At 51.8% G+C, this 22,642-nt stretch overlaps 2 protein-coding genes across 2 annotated transcripts in view; one reads left to right on the top strand and one right to left on the bottom strand.

Moving 5' to 3' along the window:
- The first annotated feature begins 10,166 nt into the window (after positions 1-10,166).
- Positions 10,167-11,099, top strand: LOC134154604 (olfactory receptor 14A16-like). The gene has a single exon (XM_062601281.1). It carries the CDS (start codon positions 10,167-10,169, stop codon positions 11,097-11,099), a length of 933 nt encoding a protein of 310 aa, XP_062457265.1.
- An 8,587-nt stretch (positions 11,100-19,686) lies between these two features.
- The window catches only part of LOC134154603 (adenylate cyclase type 10-like), a 30,221-nt gene continuing 27,265 nt past the window's right edge, over positions 19,687-22,642 (bottom strand). The window contains exons 33-35 of the mRNA XM_062601280.1: positions 22,086-22,274; positions 21,443-21,546; positions 19,687-19,747 (exon numbers count right to left, since the gene is read on the bottom strand). Of these exons, the coding sequence (XP_062457264.1) occupies positions 19,687-19,747; positions 21,443-21,546; positions 22,086-22,274 (354 nt within the window). The remainder of the gene's footprint in view (positions 19,748-21,442; positions 21,547-22,085; positions 22,275-22,642) is intronic.

Genomic DNA, 22,642 nt, shown 5'->3' with positions numbered 1-22,642 from the left:
CCACTTGCCTGACCCTTAGGCAAAGTCCATCTCGGCTGGCTTGTAGGAGCGCCTCCGTGCTCAGGTTCGTTTTGTGGGTTGGTACCCATTTTTCCTAGAAGACTGTTGGTGCCTTATACGATGAGTGAAAGTCCCTTATAATAAATGCCAACATCTCTTGACTGCCTTTGTCTGGGTGCTCCAAAGCCTTTGTAGCTTAAATTGAGAAAATCTCATAGCCCTCGGGGTCCTGGCTCTGCGAGAGCTGAAGATGTGCCCAGGGCTAGGTTGCCTATGGCACCCAGCCCTCAGTGCTCTCTGAACCGAGCTGTGGGGCCTTGTCTTGTGCTGCAGAGCCTGTGCAGCGAAGACAGCTGGCATTGCAGCAGACCTGCAGCCTGAGGCTGTCTCATTACTTGGGTCTCATTTCAAAGCCTCTGCCCCCTTTTCCCCTTCACAAGGTCTCCTTGTCCAAGTAACTAAAGTAAAGATACCGAGGTTATTTTGAGCTCAGGAGGCCTTCAGGACTCTCCAATATTTCTACATTGTATCTCTAACTTTTTTATTCCTAAACAAAATCCCTATCCCTCCATCCCTAGGTGGAGGTTCCTGAAGGGATGGAGGTGGAACGCAGCAGCCTGCTCTGCCCAAAGAAAACAGGCTTTTCCCCTCTGAAAACAGCAACACTGTCGAAGGAGCCAGCTCTGTTCCTGCTCTTGTGCTGATCATTTGCACATGCCTTGTGAGCCTAGAGTGCCTTGGCCACCTTTGGGTGTGAGTGCAAGAGCTTCCCTGCGTGGGCTGAGGTGGCAAGGGAAGGCAGTGAGCAGAGCAGTGCTGGGGGAGTGTGCAAATAATGAATGTACTGCACGCATCTCTCCTTGCTGGCACTTGGTTGCATCTAACAGACCAGCCAGCTGTGTGGGGTAGAGTCAGTGTGTTTGTAGACTAGCTGGGACAGCAGAGGTCTGGCGTCAGGCTGATGGCTGATGCAGTGCTGAATTGATCTGTCAGTGTCAGACACCCCTTCCAATGAAGCTGCTCCCTCAGCCAGTCTCTCTAGTGAGGCACAAGAAATGGAAGTGGCATCCTGCTGTTCTTGTGTAGGTGCCCCAGGGCAAAGGCTCGCAGCTCAGACCTGATGGTACTAAAGGAAAAGCCAGACCAGTTGTTGCTTTTTGTGGTATGTGCCCTGTGTAAGAGAGTGGAGTTGTCCAGGACTTGGAGAGAGTCTTGGCAGGAAATGAAGGCTGTTTGCAGAAGACTGTTATGTTTGGAGTGCTAACAGCATAATCAAGGGCCATGAGCATTGCCCAGGTGAGCTTCTGCTCTGTGAAAGTCTGCACCTTTCAGGTAACTTATGCCTCAGTCCCAGGAAGACCAGCAGCAGGCACGTAGATGCCACTTGTGCTTGTGAGGTGAGCTGTGCCTCTGAACCTGTTAGACCAATCTGGCTTTGTGTGAACATGCTGAGGTCCCTTGTAGCTCAGTGTCTCACAAATGAGGAGCAGGCCCATTGCTGTGTTTGTGCTTTTGTGGTCAGTTGTGCATCAGTAAGTGATTGGTGATCAGCATGGACATGGCTGCTGTTTGTGCCTGGTTAGGTCAATCGTGCCTGAGTCCCCAACAGAGCAGGAGCAGATCTGTGGCTTCATGGCTGCCTGTGAGGTCACTTCTGCCTCAGTAGGTGACACTCCAGCTCAATGCATATTGCTGATGGTTGTGTTTGTGAAGTTATTGGGCCTCAGTATTGGCTAGGCCACCAGCAGCCACCTTGTTGTTTTTGTCTTGGAGAGGTGACTTTTGCTTCAAGGAACAGCATCAAGCACATTTCTGCTTTCGTGCCTGTGAGGTCACTTGTGCCTCAGTGCCTGATCGGCCAGCAGCAAGCACATGGCTTCAATGCAGAATCTGAGGTCGTTGTTGCTGAAAAAACTGAGCCCTTGCTGCTGTTTCTGATTCGGAGCTGACTTCTGCACGAGCACCTGATAGAGCAGCAGTATGGAGATCAGCACTGTTTGGGTTTCTGACGTTGGTGTGCCTCAGCAGCAAGCCCATGCCTTCATTGCCGAGTGTGAGGTCACCTTTGTTCCTTATGTGAGCGGCCAGTGGTAGGAATGTGGCTTCTGTTTCTGCTTGTGAGGTCACACTTGCCTTAAGATCTGATAGGCCAGCTGGTGGCACGCGGCTTTGATGAAGACTGTGAAGTCACTACTTCCTCAGAACAGGATCTGCAAGCAGCAAGCAAAGTCTTTTGATACACAGTGTAAAGCCACCTGTGCACCTGTAAATGGCAGGCAACAAGGAGACACGTGACTGCTGTTTGTGCCTGTGATGGTCATGCTGTTGCTGTTTCTTATACAAGGTCGCTTGTGCCTCAGTGCCTGATCACCCAGTGCTGGCGACAGGGCTGTTGGTGGTAGTTTTGAGGTCCTTTGTGCCCCAGTGCCTGATAGGACAGTGCTGGTCATGTGGTTGATGTGTGTGTTTGTGAGGTCACTTCTGCCTCACTTTCTCCCAGGGCAGTGCTATGGCCACTGCTGCTGGCTGTGCTGCTGGGTCAGTTGTTCCTCAGGGCTTGACAGGTCCATGGTAGTCATGTGGCTGCTCTTTGTTGTTGTAGGGTCACTTGGGCAGCCTTGACTGATGGGCCAATGCTAGACCAATGGCTGCGCTTTGTGCTATGAGATCCCTTATATATACATTTATTTATACTTGTATATACTTCATTCATATACTGACTGTTTATAAATAAAGAACGAGAAAAGGAGAAGGTGTGCTAACTTTGCGGATCTACCACATAGTACCCATCTCTGTGCAGAAATGAAATAAATATCTCGACCCAGTGTGTCTATTAGTTGCTTGCACAATGGGTAGAAGAATGCAGATTTGGGACACTCTTCCTAATGCGCCTCATGAGGCCATTGGACTTCTTGGCCACAAGGGCACATTGCTGGCTCATGGTCAACTTGTCGTCCACTAGCACTCCCAGGTCCTTCTCTGCAGAGCTACTTTCTGGCAGCTCAGCCCCGAGTCTGTGCTGGTGCATGGGGTTATTCCTCCCCAGGTGCGGGACCCTGCACTTGCCCTTGTTGAACCTCATGAGGTTCCTCTCTGTCCAACTCTCCAGTCTGTCCAGGTCTCTCTGTATGGCAGCACAGCCCTCAGGTGTCCCAGCCACTCTTCCAGCTTGGTAGCACCAGCAAACCCGCTGAGGATGAACTCTGTCCCTTCATCCAGGTCATTGATGAACAAACTGAACAAGACGGGACACAGTACTGAGACCTCGGTGACACCATTAGCTATAGTACAGGCCTCCAACTAGACTTTGTACCACTGATGATAATCCTCTGAGCTCTGCCTTTCAGTCAGTTCTCAGTCCACCTCATTGTCCGCTCATCCAGCCTGCCCTTCTGAGTTTACTGTGAATGTTCTGGGAGACAGGGTCAAAAGCCTTGCTGAAGTCAAGATAGACAGCATTCACTGCTCTCCCCTCATCTCCCCAGTAAGTAAGTCCATTATAGAAGGCCACCAGATTGATTAAGCAGGATTTCCCCTTGGTGAATCCATGCTGACTACTCCTGGTTACCTTCTCCTCCTCTGTGTGCTTGGAGGTGACATCCAGAATGAGCTGTTCCATCACCTTTCCAGGGATGGAGGTGAGGCTGACTGGCCTGTAGTTTCCTGGGCCTTCCTTCTGGCCCTTCTTGAAGACTGGAGTGACATTGGTTTCTTCCAGTCCTCAGGCACCTCTCCAGTTCTCCATGACCATTCAGTGATGATGGAGAGCAGCCTAGCAATAACTAGGCTGATATATAGGCTGATGAATAACTGAGCTCCCTCAGTACTCGTGGGTGCATCCCATCAGAGCCCATGGATTAGTGGATGTCAAGCCTGCCTAAAAGACCTCTAACATGATCCTCCCTGACCAAGGGAGAGTCTTCCTTTTTCCAGACTTCCTCTCTTATCTCCAGGATCTGGGAGTCCTGAGGGCTCAGCAGACTGATGCAAAGAAGGCATTCAGTAATTCTGCCTTCTCTGTGTCCTCTGACACTAGGGCTCCCACTCCATTCAGCAGTGGGGCCCGATTTTCCCCAGTCTTCCTCTTGCTGCTGATGTATTTGAAGAAGCCCTTCTTGTTGTCCTGAATCCCTCGCTAGGTTGAATTCCAAATTGGCCTTAGCCTTCCTCGTCACATCCCTGCATACTATGATGACGTTCCTATATTCCTGCCAGGTGGCTTGTCCTTATTTTCCGCACTCTGTGTACTGTCTTGTTCTGTTTGAGTATTGCCAGGAGCTCCTTGCCCATCCATGCAGGTCTCCTGCCTCCTTTGTTGGCCTACTTTCTCCTTGGGATGCACCGCTCTTGGGCTTGGAGGAAGGGATGCTTGAATACTAGCCAGCTCTCTTGGACTCCCCTTCCTTCTAGAGCACTAACCTCTGGGATTCCTCCAATTAGGTCTCTGAAGAGGCCAAAGTCTGCTCTCCTGAAGTCCAGGGTTCCAATCCTGCTTATTACCTTACTTCTTCCATGCAGGATCCTGAACTCCACCATCTCATGGTCACTGCAGCCAATGCTGCCCCCAACTGTCATGTCTCCAACCAATTCTTCTTTGTTGGTTAGGACAAGGTCCAGCAGGACACTCCTTGACACAGGTGGTGGAGGAGCCACTGAGAAGAAGTTATCATTGATGATCTGCAGAGGCCTCCTGGACTGTTTCTGCCTCTCTGTGTTGTCCTTCCAGCAGATGTCAGGGTGGTTGAAGTCCCCCAGGAGAACCAGGGCCTGCGATCATGAAGCTACTTCCAATTGTCTGTAGAAAGCCTCATCGACTTCCTCTTCCTGATCAAGTGGCCATACAGTAAACACCCATAACAGTGCCCTCCATGTTAGCCTGCCATTTAATCCTCACCCATAAGCTCTTGACCTCATCCTCCTCCACCCCTATACATTCCCGTTGCTCCCTCATATAAAGAGCAACTCCACCACCTTGCCTTCCTGACCTGCCTTTCCTAAAAAGCACGTAGCTGTCTATGGTGACATTCCAGTCACAAGAGTTATACTAAGGTCTGTACAGTACTCTACTGACCTTAGCCTCCACCTCAACAGGCTAAATTAGCCCAGGACCTCAGCCTCTCCATAAAGGCCATTTGCTTAAGGACCCCAGTCCTATCTGGACAGACCTCCTCTGGACCATCGCCAGTTGGTACCCATTCTCCCAGCCCTGGGAAGCCCTCACTGAGACACACTGTTCCAGACGTGGCCACACTAGTGCTGAATCGAGCAGGATAAGACCTGCCCTTCTCTGGGAGGCCATGCTCTTCCTAACGCAGTCCTGTGTATAGCTGGCCTCGTTTGTGGTGAGCATGCACCACAGGCTCCTATGGCATCCTTTGTAACATCCAGGCCCTTCTCAGGATCAGTCCTCTGCCAGTGAGGTCTCTGCCTGTCCTGATTCAGTGTTGTTCTGCCCCACTGATAAGGCTTTTAAACAGGGCAGGATGCAGGTTATATCCCTGCAGACCCCAACTGTACCAAGCATGACTCACTCCTGAAAATGCTCTGAGCTTGATCATCCAACCAGCCTTTTGCCCATCTGAATGTTTTCTGGATATCCACTACTCTCCTCTTCTCCACATGTACAAGTCTTTTATCACAGAAGGCAACCAGGTTGGTCAGGAATGATTTACCTTCAGTAAACCCATGCTGACTCTTCCCAGGCACCTTCTTCTCCTGCCTAGACATGTAATTGGAGAGGCTGACTCTATGACACACTCTTCTCCAGAGTGAGTTTGAAAGGCCTGTTCTCCCTGGTTTGTCCTTGTGGCCATTTTTTGAAGATGAGCACAACACATTCCTTTCTCTACTCATTAGGACCTTCCCTGATCGCCACAATCTTTACAAGATGCTGGAGAACAGCCTTGCTGTCCTCGCAGTCGACTCTCTCCCTGTCCATGGATGCCAGCTTTCCAATGCCATAGGTCTCTGTAGGCTGAGTTCTAGAGACTTAGGCCCTGTTCGTTGGTTTTCTCCTCAGGAGTCCTGACTGGGCACAACAGCTCAGAAGGTCTTGCTGGTGAAGGCTGAAGCCAGGAAGGACCTGACTTCCGTAGACCAATCTACATCTGCTTTTACTGGAAATCTCTGCCCCATTCAGCAGTGGGCCAACATTTCCTTTTATATATTTTTTTTTTGCTAGGATTGCAGCAGTAGCAGCTCTTCTTTCTGTCCTTCACGTCCCCTGCAGGTGTCTGTCCCAGAGGAGCTTTGACTTTCTTAGTGCCATCCCGACTTTGCTGGACATTGTTTCCAAATTCCTCCTTTGCAGCCTCTGCCTTCTTCCCCTTTCCATATGCTGCCTTATAGCCCTGGAGCTCACGTGTGAGCTCACTTTTTAGCCAAACCAGAGTCCAGAGATGTCCACCAATTTTACAAACTGTTCGTTATGGAGCATTCTTGTTCTTGACAGATGTGTCCCTTAATGATCTGCTGGTTTTCCTGAGCTCTTCTGCCCTGCAGAGCTGCCTCCCTTGGTCCATCCCATGGAAGAGCTCCCTACATCCAAGCTATCCCTTCACACGTAGGGCATCCCCCTCCTCATGTTCTGTGGTGGTCCCCCCTGAAGAACTTGTACCTGCCATTGAAGGACTCCAGTCATGCGAGCGATCCCACCACATCTCTGTTATTCCAGCCAGGTGATGATCTTGTGACAGCTTGTGCATTGCTCCTGCCTGCACCCCAGGCTGTGTGTGTTTGCATACATTCTGGCTTCAGCACCTCAGTTGTAGTGGTGACCAAAGATTTGTCATGTGTTACCAAAGACCTTATGTATGCAAAGGCTTTGAGTGCAAGTGGTGGCTTACTGGCATGGATAGCAGGTGATAATGTAATGGTGAAAGGAGGTTCCCATTAAGAGAGCAAACCCTGCAGTGCCCAAGGCCAGGGAGAAACACAGCTGGGCCATGCAGGAATCGCAGGAGTGGGGTTGGCTTCCCAAGCTGACTGTGTTACCCCTAAGGGCTGGTGACATGTTTGAACCAATCTCCATGCAGGACAAAATGTCACTGAAGAAGTCTGAGAGCCTGGGCAACCTGTGATACCACCACTCTTAGGTCCTCATTAGCCCAGTCCCCAGTGTTGGTATTCATTTGTTTGGGCACATATAGGAAACCTGAGATGCCCTGGGGCACTTGCCCAGCAATCACTCCAAAGGGGCATGGTTTTCCTTTAGGTCCCAGGGTGGATCTGCTAGAGACAGGTGGTTGTGCTGGACACCCCTGCAATATGAAATAGCCCTGCCAGCCTATTTCTGTGTCATTAAATCACGTGTCTGAACTGGACTAGAACTGCTGTTTGTAACACTGGAATTTTCATTTGCCTCAGCTTCATTGTATCATTTCAGATAACCAATAAATTCACCACCTGGCCCCCACCTGATGTTCTAGGAGGATTCAGGGCTCCCAGTCACTCCATCAGAGCAAGCAGACACTGGTATGTGCCTGGGATGACCTCTGTCTCTTCTACTGTCATCGAGTCTTTGTGTGTGAGCAACTGACTCCCAGCCTCCATCTCCAGTGATTAGAACGGGAGCTTAGACAAGGAGCTCGCATGCAGACCTCTGTGCTGTGCTCCCTTCAGTTTTGGCAGGGGGAATCCTACCTCCTGTGTGCTTGTGGAGTTCACAGTGGGGATAGGGGGATCTGAATCTAAATGCAACCCAGGGTCTTCTAAACCAGGATGTGATGCCGAGATTGACTGAACCATGTGTCAGTGAACTCTCTTCTTGTCCCTGTCTGGGTGTCGTGCCTAGTTAGGAGATGGGACTAGGAGCTTCCAGCTGAGGACATTTCCACTTATCATAGACAGCCATCCTCTGATGAAATAAATGGCAATGTTGGAATCAGTGTATCTGCACTCTTTGGAAAGGGAAAACAGGTGACTATTTTAGTCTGCTTGAGGGAACATCTCCCAGGAGGAGGGAGCACAAGGGACAGAACAACTCCTACCTTCAGCTGGTCCTGTGCTCCTGAGCTGAGCCCAGTTTTGGGGACAGAGGTTGCTCATGGCAACCTGGCAGCACTGCTGAGAGATGGCTGTGTCCCAAGGCAGCTCCTCTGCAAAGAGCAGCAGGACTCTGGGCACTGCCTGCTGCTGCTGCTGAGGAGATGAGATGAGAGAAGACAGAAGTGAAAGGCAGTGCAGAGTGAGAGGCCAGAGGAGAGCTCCTTCTGGGAGAAATCTTCATAGCCTTTTGCATGGTAAGTCTCTGGCTCCAGGGCAATGCTGCTGTGTTTCCTGGAGGAGTCTTCTAAGCCCATCCCATCCCATGTATGTGGAGGATCAGGAGAAACTTCAGAGCAAAGATTCCCTGCCACATGATTAGAGGGACATGTCATCCTGCTCCTTTCTTGGAGGGATGGCTGTAGGGGTGTGAAGCCTGGTTGTGCACTCAGATGGTCATGGACTACTCCAGAGCAGATTCTATGCGCTCCAGGGTGCTGTGTGCCTGGGGCAGTGATTCTGCTGCCTGAGAGGGTCAGCACTCAGCCTTCCTGGGGAGCTCCACACAATGCTGCAAGGTGAAAGCTCTGGGTGGAAGGAGGGACACCTGACAGGGCAGGTACTTTCTCCCATGGAGAGGCTGCTGCATGTGTCAGGGCTGGGGGACATATCTGGAGGTGACTTTTCACCAGGAATGCCAAGGCAGGGGAGAGCTGAAAGAGAAGGTGCTTTCATGAGTTGGTGCTTTCAGTTATTTTCTGTTTGGGTGGGGTGAAATGGGACTGGATGTGTCAGGTTTAAGAGTACTGAGGCTGCAGGACAGTGACACTGAGAGGGATGTCATTGCCAATCTGTGAGAGGAAACTATCAACTCCAGTGACTCCTCTCCTCTCCCACCCAATACAGCCCTCTTCTCTCAAGGTTGTGGAGTCCAGGGCATGAGTCATTTCCTCAGCAGCCAGACATTGAGGACAGGAAACACTCCTGAGTGTGTCTCTATCCCTCCCTGTCCCTGCCTCCCTTGGCACAAATATCATGACATTGTTCCATTTCCTACCTGCCCATGCTGCCCTTGTCCTTCCCCTTGGGCTCTCTAAGCATGGCGGGGGGGGGGGGGGGAGGGGGAGGCGGGAGGGGGTTGATGCATGGCTGACACCAGCCATGTGGTCCTACCATGCAGACGTGTCTTTCAGAATGAGGTACCCAAGTCTCCCTCTAACCTGTGGGGCTCTGGACAATGCAGTTTCCCAGGAATGAGCCAACTCTCTCTTCCGAACAGCCTCAGCATCTGTAGGACATTGAGCCATTTCCCTGGGATGTCTGGCTGGGCTGCAAGCTGCCTTCCAGAAGGGCACAGCTCTCTCTTTGCAGCTGGGTGTAACCCAGGTGCCCCAGGGAGAAGTCACCTAGATACTGAGAACATGGGAATGCTGCTGGGAGGCTGGCTGTGGGCAGCTGGAAGGAGCCCAATGTGTTGGTGGCCAGAAGGGAAGGGCTGGGACCCCCCCCCCAAATACCCTCCTAAGGAGTGCTGATGGGCACTTTGGAAGTGGATTTCTCTGCTCTCCGCAGTGCCATTTCTTTTTTGGTGACATGAAATAGAAACTTTTTGCAACTGTGCTTCACCTCAGAGGTGGGAGCACAGCGCATCTGAGAATAAGGCAGGTGGACAGGCCAGTGCTCCTCCCTCTGCACTAACACCAGAGCGAGTGTTTTCCCCCCTCTAGAATCACAGCTGGTCACTCTGAGTGCAGTAGTAATGTTGGGGATTTCTATCTCCATGAAGCTTCCTCTGGTGTAACAGGGTCAGCAGAAGGAAATCAGAAAAGCCTTAAAACTATTCATGAACCCATATTGTTTAGACCTGGGAGTGAAGTTGCTGAAATCCCTTCAAAATTATCAGTGAATTAAATCTGACCAGACCTGGGTATATAAATCTTAGTCACATTTGTTCCCATGTACTGTGCTGTAGGTCAGGACTGATTCCTCGAGAACCCATGGGCAGAGAGCACTTCTTTTCACAGCAAAATCAACCAGAGCTGAGTGATGGTGCTGCTGAGATGGGGAAAGGTAATGTGTGTTTGTGTTTGGGAGGTTTTATGAGAAAGCTTTGCTCAGAGAAGTCTGTCCTAAATTCTGTTTGTCTGTTTTTCCTTGGAGTCTCCAATGCTCAGAGGAAGCAAATGCACAACAGAAGCTCCCTCAATGAGTTCCTCCTCCTGGCATTTGCGGACACGCAGGAGCTGCAGCTCTTGCACTTCTCCTTCTTCCTGGGCATCTGCCTGGCTGCCCTCCTGGGCAACGGCCTCATCATCACAGCCATAGCCTGTGACCACCACCTCCACACCCCCATGTACTTCTTTCTCCTTAATCTTGCCGTCCTCGACCTTGGCTCCATTTCCACCTCTGTCCCCAAATCCATGGCCAATTCCCTGTGGGACACCAGGTCCATTTCCTGCTATGGATGTGCTGCCCAGGTCTTCCTGGTTGTCTTCTTACTTTCCGCAGAGTATTCTCTCCTCACTGTCATGGCCTATGACCGCTACGTTGCCATCTGCCAACCGCTGCACTACGGGATCCTCATGGACAGCAGAGCTTGTGTCAAAATGGCAGCAGCTGCTTGGGCCAGTGGGTTTCTCAATGCTCTCCTGCACACTGCTAACACATTTTCACTACCACTCTGCCAAGGCATCACAGTTGACCAGTTCTTCTGTGAAATCCCCCAGATCCTCAAGCTTTCCTGCGCAGAATCCTACCTCAGGGAAGTTGGGCTTATTGTGGTTACTGCCTGCTTAATCTTTGGTTGCTTTGTTTTCATTGTGCTATCGTATGTGCAGATCTTCACTGGTGTGCTGAGGATCCCCTCCGAGCAGGGCTGGGGCAAAACCTTTTCCATGTGCCTCCCACACCTGGCTGTGGTCTCCCTGTTTGTCAGCACTGTCATCTTTGCCTACCTAAGGCCCTCCTCCATCTCCTCCCCAGTTCTAGATTTGGCGGTGGCTGTTCTGTACTCAGTGGTGCCTCCAACAGTGAACCCTCTCATCTACAGCATGAGGAACAAGGAGCTTCAGGAGGCAGTGAGGAAACTCATTCACATGGTACTACTTCAGCAGTAATCATAGAATGGTAAGGTTGGAAGGGACCTCTGGAGGACATCCAGTCTAGCCCTCAGCATAGCCCTGTATAGGGATTGAACCCACGACCTTGGCGTTACCAGCACCACACTCTAACCAACTGAACTAAACCTGCCACCATCTCTCCTCACAACTGATTCCCAGTTCATCTCCACAGCTGTTGTGCTTTGGGAGTTCTGTCTGTGATAATCATGTTTGTGCAGAGATGTCTGAATTCCTCCCACATTTCTGGAGGCACAAACCTTGTCTTTCTCACAGAGGCCTTCTGTAAATCTGCCTATCACTGTGTCGGAGCCGGCCTCCCAAGTAGCATCTCTGTAATAAAATAGGGTCTTCTGAGTACTGTGCCTGAATGATGGGGTCTTTTTCCAGAGCTGGAGCCAAGAATGTGCTCAGGGAATTACACCCAAAAAGGCCCTGTTGTTGTGCTTATCTTTTCCGTGGGCTAAGGGGCATCATCTCTTCTGGGTGATGTGTGTGGGAATGAGGGCTGGATTTAGCTGTCACTTGCGAGTTCCCAGGGTCCCTGGAGAGGGTGAGTGGTCAAGAAGTGTGTGCTGGGGACTGTCCCACATATTGGAGGGCTGGTGACAGATGGCCGTCCTTCTGGAAGGGAATATGGAGCCACCCAGAGAGCACAGGGCATCTCCAGGGGCAGCGTGTGCCTGGGATGGGCAGTGAGTGGAGATTCTCAAAACCAAGGAGAGAAAAGCAAATGTAAAGGGCCAAAGCAAGGAATGCCCCACATGTCCCTGAGGAGAGGGAGTGGGCTGGGTCTAATGACACCTCTGAACACATCCTGAGCAATGTACAATGCCCTGTGATTGCTCCATCCATCCTTCATGGCCACAGCTGGAGATTCTGGGTGGAAGGTTGTCAGATGCAGTGATGCTCACCCAGCAGCCTCTGCCCTGATCAGCATCGCCGAGGTGGAGTCATCCTGGGACCCCACAGTCCTCTTGCCCTGCAGAGCAGCACCACCAGACCAGGGTCCTGCATGGAGCCCAAGGAAGGGGTGCAAGAATGGCTGACTGGGCCAGCATGCACCCACTGATCTGGGGAAAGGCTCTCCACAGAGCAAGGATGCCTGCAGAGAAGAGCAAAGGAGCAATCACGTGCTTGTGTGGAGAAATAAATGAAAACCTGTTGCTATGTGTGTCAATTCAGGGCAGGCTGCTGTGTCACTGGAGCTGCCTGAGGAGCCCTGGGGCCTGCACTCTCATGCTGTCCTGGGGAAAGGGGCTGGCCAGAAGGGCTGAAGGCAGCCAGGTTAAGGATTTCCTGGACATGGGATCAGTGGAATGATTGGCCTCCATTTCCTTGTGCCACTGCTAGACCACAGTAGACCACAGTCCTGGAGCTGATGGGGAGGCTGACACACCTCTCTGCCCCCCAGGAGCTGCTGTGCTCTTCAGAATGCCTGGGCTGCCGGGCGTATCCAGAGCTCTCCAGCTCCCTAGAGTGGGCACTGCAGTGGGTCATCCTCATCTTGAGCTGCTCTGCTGGGTGGGCTGGAGAGAGAGCAGAGGAGGTGGGGACAGATGGGGAGCAGCTGGGCTGGGCAGTACAGGGCCTGAGTGAGTGAAAATGCCAGCAGGCAGCTGCTGCACATGAATGGCAGTGTGGGAGCACAGAGACGTGTGCTTGCAGGGCAAATGCAGGGCTCCTGGGAAAGACACGAAGACATGGCGAGTGCAGAGGAGAAGAGCTCAGGTTGTTCCCTGTACTGCGTGCTGTGACCACAAGGCAGAAAAAGGAGGGTCAGATACCAGCATAGAGTGGGTACTCAAGGATCAGGGGAGCTTAATCAGGATAGATTTAATAAAAGACTTACACTCCAAACTGCTTGGGGAGTCCCAGAAAGTGCCTGGGAGGGTTCCTGATGGGAGGCTGCTGGAAGTATGAATCAGAAACCCAGGTGACATTTAACTCATTGTACCCTAGGGACCCCTTAAATCTGCCAGAACTCTTTCCTTATCTCAGCTGTGCTCAGCTTGAGCAGCCACTGGCTGTGAAGCAGCTCGACATTGTTGACAAGATGGAATATGCATGTCTGACCTTGGCAGGAGTTTGGTCAGTGTGCAGAGAACACACTCTGGGGCTGCAATCATGTGCTCTGCCAGTCCCCGGACTCACTGCCAGATCTCCCACAGATCTTCTCCCTACATATGCACACAGTGGGGAAGTTTCCCCATGGTCATTCTTCCAGGCTAGCCCTTCCAGGGTTGACAGCACATCCCACCTGTGGGGTGGTCCGTGACCAGCTCCATCCTTTTGCATGTCTCCATATCCTGATGGAGGGGAAAAGGCCAGCCTTGCATGGCTTCTCCTCCACATGAGGCCCCCGACAGGTCCCAGAGCATGGTGTCTGCTGAAGCCTGCATGGGGCACAGCCTGGGCTGGGCAGGGGCTAGGTGAGGCGATTAGGCACTACAGGCCAGGTGGTGAGGTACCAAAAAAGGTACTCTGGGTATCGCTGCCTGTCTCATCACCATGAACATGACAGATGATCTGGATACATGCTTGAACCTGACTTTCTTCTCTGGGCTGGCCTCGCTCACCTCAGGTGGGTACTGTGGGCTGGGCCCTGGCTGCTGATCTCTCCCCCATGCCAGTCATGTGACTGTCTTTGGCTCCCACCTCCCAGTCTCGGAGGGAGAAGCAGGCCCTTGCTGCGCTAGGACAATAGCAGAGCTACAATGACAAAATGGGCCCGCACATATCCAGATGAGTCTCCTCCAAAAAGACCAGGCATGCCCAAAGGAGGTCTTGGCCAGCTCTTGGAGACTTGTGCAACTAGCTGCCCAACACGGTGGCATGCACACAAGAAGGCAGTGGTGCACGTGCAAGGCCCCAGGAACCTCCTGCTGAGCCGTGAGGGGGCTGAGTGCTAGCTTTAGTAGAGAGGCTGACTGCAGGAAATGCCACCTATGCCAACCACTCCCAGCACTGCCCACGATGCTTGGAAAATCAGAACTTTCCTACAGGCTCCAGCTCCAGAAAGGGTTCAATCTTCTGTGCTTCCAGAGCCTTGCTCACTACCGTTTCCTTTCATTGACACTGTTAAGAGAGGTGGAGGAGAGAAGCCAGGACAATGTTGTTCACAAAAGGCTTTATCCATTAACAATAAATAAATCCCCTCGTGTGCTTGGCCAGCTTGTCTGGGGCAGAAGCTTCTCAATCTCTGGTCACCTACATCAATGTCAGAGAGTTGAATATGAAAGCTGACTTGAGTTCCACCTCACCCAGACAGCTAAGCACACCTGTGAGCACACCTGTAAGCACGTCCTAGCTCCATGAGTTGACTATCTTCAACAGACTTGATGGTAGCTGGTCAGTCAGAAAGTGCTTGCTTCATGAGTCTACTGCAGAGATGTGGCTTAGGTCCCGATATTTTGGAGAATCCTATGCACCAGCGATTCAAACGACATACACCAGCAGCTGGGAGGCCTGGCAGCAGCAATCTCAGTGCACAGTATTGTGCTGACAGCCACAGTAGCCACTGTGTGACCTTCATGAGGTTGAGCCCAACGGGAACATGTGTTTAGGAAAGCACTGCTTTCCTGGACCTGCTGCTCTTCTGTCCTGAAGACAGAGAACCGTACTGGCTCGGGCCCTGGCACTGCTGCTGTGAGGCAGGCAGGTAGGCAGAGGAACCTGCACCCATGGCACCTAAGACCATGCTCGGGTGCCTGGAAGAACTTAGCTTGCACCTCACCTCCACCACACCCACCTCTGTCAGGAGATCCCCCCTGCCCAGCTGCTGGTACACTATCCAGCTCTGCTCATCTACGTGGCTGCTTGTGGAGCTGTGGGAGAAGCCACTTCACCATGCCAGGATGTGGCTGGACTCCTGCCCTTTCTGTGGCGTCAGGGCCACCCTGGTGCACAGGAACACAGAGGAAGGAGCCCAGCAGGCTTTCCCAGCCACCCACATGAGACGCACAGCCACGCAAGGAGAGACTCAGCTGCCCTGGCATCCTGGTGACAGGGGCTGCATGAGGGCTGTCACCCCAGGGGCCTTGTACCTCCCGCTGGTGCTGGGCCAGCAGACCCCTGGCAGGAGAGGCTGCGGTGTGGCCCCAGGTTCCTGATGCCACCGTGCTGTCAACCAACAATGCAGTCACAACGCCCAAAGGCAGCAGAAGAGGCAGAGGCTCCCGGCCCCCCTGCCAGTCTGCCAGGCTTCACAGCTGGCTGCAGCCAAGGGCTCTCTGCAGGCTCCCTGGAGGCCGTCCTTGGCCAAAAACACACCCCTGCGTGGGCAGCAGGGCTATCGACGGCTATCGAGCAGGAAGTTATTGCAGGACATCCAGGGGCAGTGGAGCCTGCACCTCAGGACACCCACTGATGGAAGCACTCAGCAGCTGTACCTCCATTTGGTACGCAGAGCTCTTGCTGGCCTTCCTCTGGCCCTACTTGCTGACCTTGCTTTGCACCTCCTCTGTCCTGCCTTGGTGCTGAGACCACTTCCTGCAGTGCCTCCCCTGCTCATTGAGGGCCTGTGCCTGCTGCTCTGCTCTCGAACACTGCCTAACGCTGCCTCCCGTGCCCACTGCCACTGCCCCAGCACAAATGCCCCGTCTAACTCTTTCCTCCCTATCTTGGCAGGGCTCCCTATGCAAAGCCCTTCTCTCTCCAGACACCTGCTCCCTGTCAGAGCAGCACAGCACTGGGGACACCCTCATTTCCACCACAGAGGATGAAGCCACTGTGACATGCTGCACCCCCCCTCCCCCGATGCATCACAGAGGGTGGCCAGCCAACATGTGCCTCTGTAGCCAGTTATCAATCCACCTCGCTGTCCGCTTCTCTAACCCACATGTCCTGAGCTTATCCAGGAGGATGTTATGGGAGACAGTGTCAAAAGCCTTGCTGAAGTCAAGGTTCACAACATCCACTGCTCTGCCCTCATCTCCCCAGCCAGTCATTCCATCATAGAAGGCTATCAGATTGGTTAAGCAGGATTTCCCCTTGGTGAATCCATGCTGGCTACTCCTGATCACCTTCTTTTCCTCCATATGTCTGGAGATGACACCCAGAATGAGCTGTCCCATCACCTTTCCAGGGATGGAGGTGAGACTGACTGGCCTGTAGTTACCTGGGTCCTCCTTCTTGCCCTTCCTGAAGACTGGGGTGACATTGGCTTTCTTCCAGTCCTCAGGCACCTCTCCAGTTCTCCAGGACCTTTCAAAGATGTTGGGGAACGTCCTGGCAACAACTTCCGCCAGCTCCCTCAGTACCCATGGGTGCATCCCATCCGGGCCCATGCATTTGTGGATGTCAAGCCTGCCCAGAAGATCTCTAATCCTATCCTCCTCAACCAAGGGAAAGTCTTCCCTTCTCCAGACTTTCTCCCTTACATCCAGGCTGAAGGATTCTTGAGGGCTGCCCTTAGCTGTGAAGACTGAAGCACAGAAGGCATTCAGTAATTCTGCCTTCTCTGTATCCCTTATCACCAGGGCCCCCACCCCATTCAGTAGCGGGCCCACATTTTCCCTCATCCTCCTCTTGCTGCTGATGTATCTGAAGAAGCCCTTCCTGTTGTCCTTGATATCCGTTGCCAGACTTAATTCCAGCTGGGCCTTAGTCTTCCTCGCAGCATCTCTACATACTCTGGCATCATTCCTATAATTCTCCCAAGTAGCCTGTCCCCTCTTCCACATTCTGTGTACTTTCTTCTTCTGTTGGAGTTTTGTCGGGAGCTCCTTGATCACCCATGCAGGTCTCCTGCCCCCTTTGCTGGACTTCTTTCTCCTTGGGATGCACCGTTCCTGAGCTTGGAGGAAGTGATGCTTGAATACTAGCCAGCTCTCCTGGACTACCCCCCCCTCTTCTTTCTGGGGCCTTAACCCATGAGACTCCACCAATAGGTCTCTGAACAGCCCAAAGTCCGCTCTCCTGAAGTCCAGGGCTCCAGTCCTGCTTATTGCCTTGCTTCTTTCCTGCAGGATCCTGAACTCCACCATCTCAGGGTCACTGCAGCCAAGGCTGCCTCCAACCTTCACATCTCTAACCAATTTCCTCTGTTGGTAAGTACAAGATCCAGCAGGACACCCTTCCTCATAGGTTCTTCCACCATTTGTGGCAAGAAGTTATCATCAGTGCATTGCAGGAGCCTCCTGGACTGTTTGTGCCTTGCTGTGTTGTCCTTCCAACAGATGTCAGGGTGGTTGAAGTCTCCCATGAGAACCAGGGCCTGTGATCTTCAGGCTACTTCAAGCTGTTTATAGAAGGCCTCATCAGCTTCCTCTTCCTGATCAGGTGGCCTGTGGTAGAAACCCACAACAGTGTCCCCCATGTTAGCCTGACCTTTGATCTTTACCCATAAGCTCTCAACTGGCTCCTCCTCTAACCCTAGGCAGAGCCCGATGCCTTCCAGTTGCTCTCTCACATAAAGAACAATTCCACCACATCATCTTTCTGGCCTGTCTCTCCTAAAAATCACGTAGCCATCCATGACAGCATTTCAGTCATGTCAGCTTTCCCACTATGTCTCTGTGATTGCAATGAGATCATGGCCCTGCGTTCGCACACAGATCTCCAGCTCCTCCTGTTTGTTCCACATGCTGCGTCTGTTGGTGTACAGGCATTTCAGAGAGGTGGTCATGCCTGCAGGTTTCCCATGAAGGGTGTACGGGGGTCACCCATAGCCATGTCTCAAACGCACATCCCCAGCTGCATTTACCCATTGGAGGCCCCCCAACCCAACTTGTATTTTGCTGTCTACTCTGTCTGTATGACAAGCCCCTCCTCCCTCCTACCTAGTTTAAAGCCCTCTTTACTAGACTGGCCAACCTATTTGCAAAGGCAAATGTGCCCTGCTTGATGAAGTGAGTATCATATCTCCCCACCAGCTGTTGGTCTTCAAACCATGTTCCATGGCCATAGAATCCAAAACCCTGTTGCCAACACCAGCAGTGTAGCCAGTTTCTGATTTGGAAAATCTTCCTACGCCTCCTCCCATGCCTCCCCGTAATCGGCAGGTATCTGCATGAGAGCTCCTTGTCTGCGCTCCCTTTGCAATCAGTGAAGATGGAGGGTGGGAGTCAGTTGCTCATACACAAACACTTGGTGACAGTTGAAGAGAGAAAGTTGGTGCAAGGCATGTACCAATGACGACTTGCTTTGCTGCAGCAACTGGGAGACCCGCATTCTCCTGGAGCGTTGTATGGGGCCAGGTGAGGAATTTCTTTGGCCATCTGAAATGACACTAGATGCCTGCTACAATTAGAGCTCCACTCACTGTGAGGCTGAGACACACGCAGAGTTCAATGTTAAAAACAGCTATCTGCCAGTTCAGGGCAGATACTTCATTTAATGACACAGAAATGGGCTGGCAGGTCCATGTCAGACGCCCGGGGTGTCCAGCACAGCCACCTGTCTCTAGCACATCCAGCATGGCACTTAAAGGGAAACATGTCTCAAACACTTCTTGCTCTCCTCCCACTGAACCTCTTCCCACCCCACTAGATGATACAAACAGGGACTGGACTAATGGGGATCTCAGGATGTTAGAGAAATACTGTGAGAAAAACCTTGCAAAGAGTCAACAAGACTCAAGGACAAGGGGGAGAGAAAAACAGTACTGCAAAGGATAACCAGCTCCGGCTGAAGAACCTTGATGAAACCACAGCGCTTTGAAGAATACGAGGGGTAGGTAAGACAAAAACAGCAGAATAACCCAGGAGTGACTGCAGGCTCATTAAGGCTTATTAACATATTAAATTTCACACCCCTAAGTGAATAATGAGATGGAAATGAGATAATAATGATGTTACCGCCTCTTCTTCGCTTCCTATGCTAATTAACAAGAATGTGAAAGCGCAAGCGCAGAGCAATTACCTGAGGTAATGAAACTGTAACCAATAGAAAGATTTGTATAAAATACTCCCTGGAAAGTGTGTATAAATCAATGATGAGAGGGGGAGAAGGTGTGCTAGCTTTGTGGATTTACCACCTAGCCCCCATCTCTGTGCAGAAATGAAATAAACAAATATCTCGACCCTGTGTGTCTATTGGTTGCTTGCACACCGGGTAGCAGAACCCAGATTTTGGGACAACAGTTACAGTAGCCTCAGTGTGTAGGTGGTTACAGTAGTCTTAGGGCAGTTACAGTTCAGAGTTTGTTCTCTTCTTCCCAGTGCAGAGTTAGTGTCTCTGTATCTGTAGTGAGAGAGGGACTAACCCGGGCCAGACCCTCACCAAGGTTGGGCTTGCAAAAGATCCTGTAGGCCGGAGGCAGCAGCACTGCCACCGAGGACCGTCACACGCACACATGCATGGGGTCCTGAAGCCACTCGCAGCTGGTGGTAGGACTGAGGCCCCAAAACCATACTCTTTGCCTCTAGGGAAAGGCAGCAGGACTCTGGCATCTCTTTCACAGGGACATGAGACCAAGGCAGTTCACCAAAGATGTGCCTAACGCCAGGATTTACGTCCTGGAGCACGTCCCATGCGAAGTGACTATGGCCACAAGTGTGAGCTTCATCCCTGCCTTCCTAAGAAACCTCCTGCGGTTTCTTAGGCACAAGCAGCAGGAACTTGACTTCTTGTCTCTCCTGAAGGCTTACACCTCCTGAGTTGCTGTGGAGCTCTGCAGCGTGCAGGAATAGGACGACACAATGTGGCTGCAGACAGACAATTTCAGCAAGTGCCACCCCCAGGGCCCCCACCTGCTGCTCCTGCAAATTCACTCCAAGGTCAACAGCACAGACACAAAGGACTTTGGCCCCTTCTCTGCTGGAGCCCCCCTGCCCCCTCTCACAGCTGTTTGATTTTGCCTGTCTTCACAGCATTTCCTGATTCTCTCTGCAGTCGACTCTGAGGATTTCTTCTGCTACTCAAGACCTGTGGCAACAGTTTGGGAGCTGATGAGTCAGCAGGTGTCACAGCTTGCAGGCAAGAGTGGGCCTCCTGGATAGCACAGCCCCGATCCCAGCAGCATGCGCTGGTGCCTCCCACCAGTGGGCAACCTCTGGGGCGCCTACGGCTTGAGGCACCACACTGCAGGGCTGTGACGGAAGGGAGTGATGAGAGATGAGATGGCACTGCAGAAACTCTCACTGCTGGTAGCACAGTGGGGAACTGAGTGATGGAAAGGAAACCAAGGCAGTTGTAGGCAATACTGAATCCTGACTGGATCAACAGATGATTGGGCTTGCAATTGGTTTAAGCTGTGACTTCTGGGGAGAACAACAGTGCAAACTATGAAAGATTAATGACACCCCCCAAGGTGTGGACCCTGCTCTGGGCAGTGGGACTTCCCCCAAGATTCTACCCAGTGAGAAGTGGATGCCCGCACTGCGATTCCCCCGTGACCGATGGGGCATCTTAATTCAACCAGCTGGGAACAGGAAATTTGTCCTTTGGCTTCTAATGGGTCTGCAATCATGTATGTGGGATGCTTCACTTATATTTCTTTATTAATCATGGACGACTGTGGCAGCAAGGTACTCCCCAATTAAGGGAGGGCCCTGTGGCAGCTTACAGGGAGTTTAACATTCTCTGGATAAAGGCATCCTGTATACTTAAAAAAAAAATAAATAACACCACCTACCATTTCATTATCAGGGACAAGAGTACATAATACTCTTACCAACTTCCCTGCTTTGGTGGCTGTAAACTATGTCTTTATTTTAAAATGTTCTCTCTGCCAAGGACCTAACATCTGTGTCTTCTTAAGAAACAGACATGAGTTCCACCAAGGACATGCATTTTGCTCTACTAACTCATCACAAAGGTATAACCCTAGACATCCCCTTGTGCATAAAACCTGCAGAGAGAACAGAAGTTGCATTGTGCCTACCACCCCCAATCCCGTGGGGCTGCAGCAAGGAGAAACTCCAACAGGAGAACCAAACTGGCAAAGAGCTGGGCAGAGACGGGCCTGAAATGGCCTGATGCATTACCTCTACCCAGGAGAATGAATACTACTTGGGAACTACTATAGAACTATAGGAATTAACCAACCTCCCAGAGCTTTACCTTCTCTGGAGCGCTTTTTGCCTTATTTATCATATTCCTCACTTAATGGAAGCCTAAATGCTAAGCTCTTCAGAATGCTCACACTGTTTTGTTTTTTGGTTTTTGTTTTGAGTATTGACCTTAGTAATTGTGTAGGTGTTGGTTCAGTTTGACTCAGGTTGTGCAAACATTGTTGTGGGAAAGGAGAGAACGAGGCAGAATACAAGCAGGGGGCCGAAGAATGATGCTGAGTATATTAAAGGAAGAAGGAAAGGAAGAATTGCCTGGACTAGCAGTGTCAGAATTTAATTCCTGGAGAAGAATCCTCCCTTTGCAGTGCTGGCAGCTTCAGCAGGTACCTGGAGCTACAGACCTCTGGCTTTGCTTGGTTCAGGTGGGGAAAATGTGGGGCTGTCTTCAGCCACAAATCTCCCAGGCGGCCTTTTCCAGTGAACCAGCACTCCTAAAGGAAGGGGGAAAAAAGGCACAGTGAGAGCTGAGAAGAACACGTGACCTCCAGAGCCATGACTTCTGCCTGGGAAGGCAACTAAGGCCTCTCTCAGCAGCTTGTTCCATCCATCAGCCAATGAGCCATGCTGCCAAAACCCCTCAGCGAGCAGAAGGAGAGGCAAGGCCAATTCAGACTCAGCACACGTTGACCCTGGCCTCCCAGAGCTGCCTTAAGGAGCAGGGAAAGATTCCACTTCACCACCACTCTGCCAAGCAGAGATGCTGCAAAGGAGCAGCTGCAGGGCATACTGCTTCCTCACGTACCAGTCCAGCCCCACTTGGCAGAGAGGGATCACAGCTGCTCTCTACCTTCCTCTTGAGCAGGGCTAAGAGCACCTACCAGCTCTCACAGGACTTTGAGCACATGCCCCTGAAGCTCTCGGGGGGCTCTCTCTGGGGGTACCTGCCACAGTACAGTGCGGCCCAACTTCTGCTACAGCAGGCTCAACTTCTGCCCAGGAAGCAACTCAAAGGCACAGGTGAGCAACTTACAGTGCTCATCTCCAGCCAAGTCTTCTCCAGCAGGTTGCCATGGTCTTCACAGGCTTGGAGGCCCTGGTTGAGGCACAGCAGGCTCTGCTCTTCATTCCCCAGCATCAGGAAAATGTAGGCTTTCAGGTGGTAGACTCTGGGGTAGAAGACGGGGCTTGTGGAGCACCGAGAGAAAACCTCTTCGGCAAGCTGCCGAGAAAACAACAGAGAGGTACATCAGGACAAGTCAGAGAGCCCAGCGATGGCTTGGCACAGAGAAGGGCACCAAACCCCCAAAGAGGAAAACCAGCCACAAAGAAAGGAGGAGTGCACAGCTAGCAAGGCTGAGGTACCACACAGATCTCTCCTGAGCCCTAACACCTCCTATGGAGCAGGCATTTCAGCAGGGCTCACTAGCTCATGGCTGAGCAAGGCTCTTCTCCTCTCCTGTTTGGGCCAAGCAGTCCCACAAGGGAATTCTCACATGCCCAGGAAGACTGCCTTCACCCGACTGCCTTCTCGTCTCCCTCTTGCTGACACCTCTGTTACAGGAGTCTTTAGCCATGTTGCTCCCTAAG

Source organism: Rhea pennata, unplaced genomic scaffold (assembly GCF_028389875.1).
Source record: "Rhea pennata isolate bPtePen1 unplaced genomic scaffold, bPtePen1.pri scaffold_32, whole genome shotgun sequence".
NCBI lineage: Eukaryota > Metazoa > Chordata > Aves > Rheiformes > Rheidae > Rhea > Rhea pennata.
Note: the sequence above shows the minus strand (reverse complement) of the source record. Positions and strands in the feature narration are given on the sequence as shown.

Bases quoted from the DNA above. Each gene is read 5' to 3' on its own strand.
- LOC134154604 (XM_062601281.1), top strand. From the start codon at position 10,167: ATGCACAACAGAAGCTCCCTCAATGAGTTCCTCCTCCTGGCATTTGCG.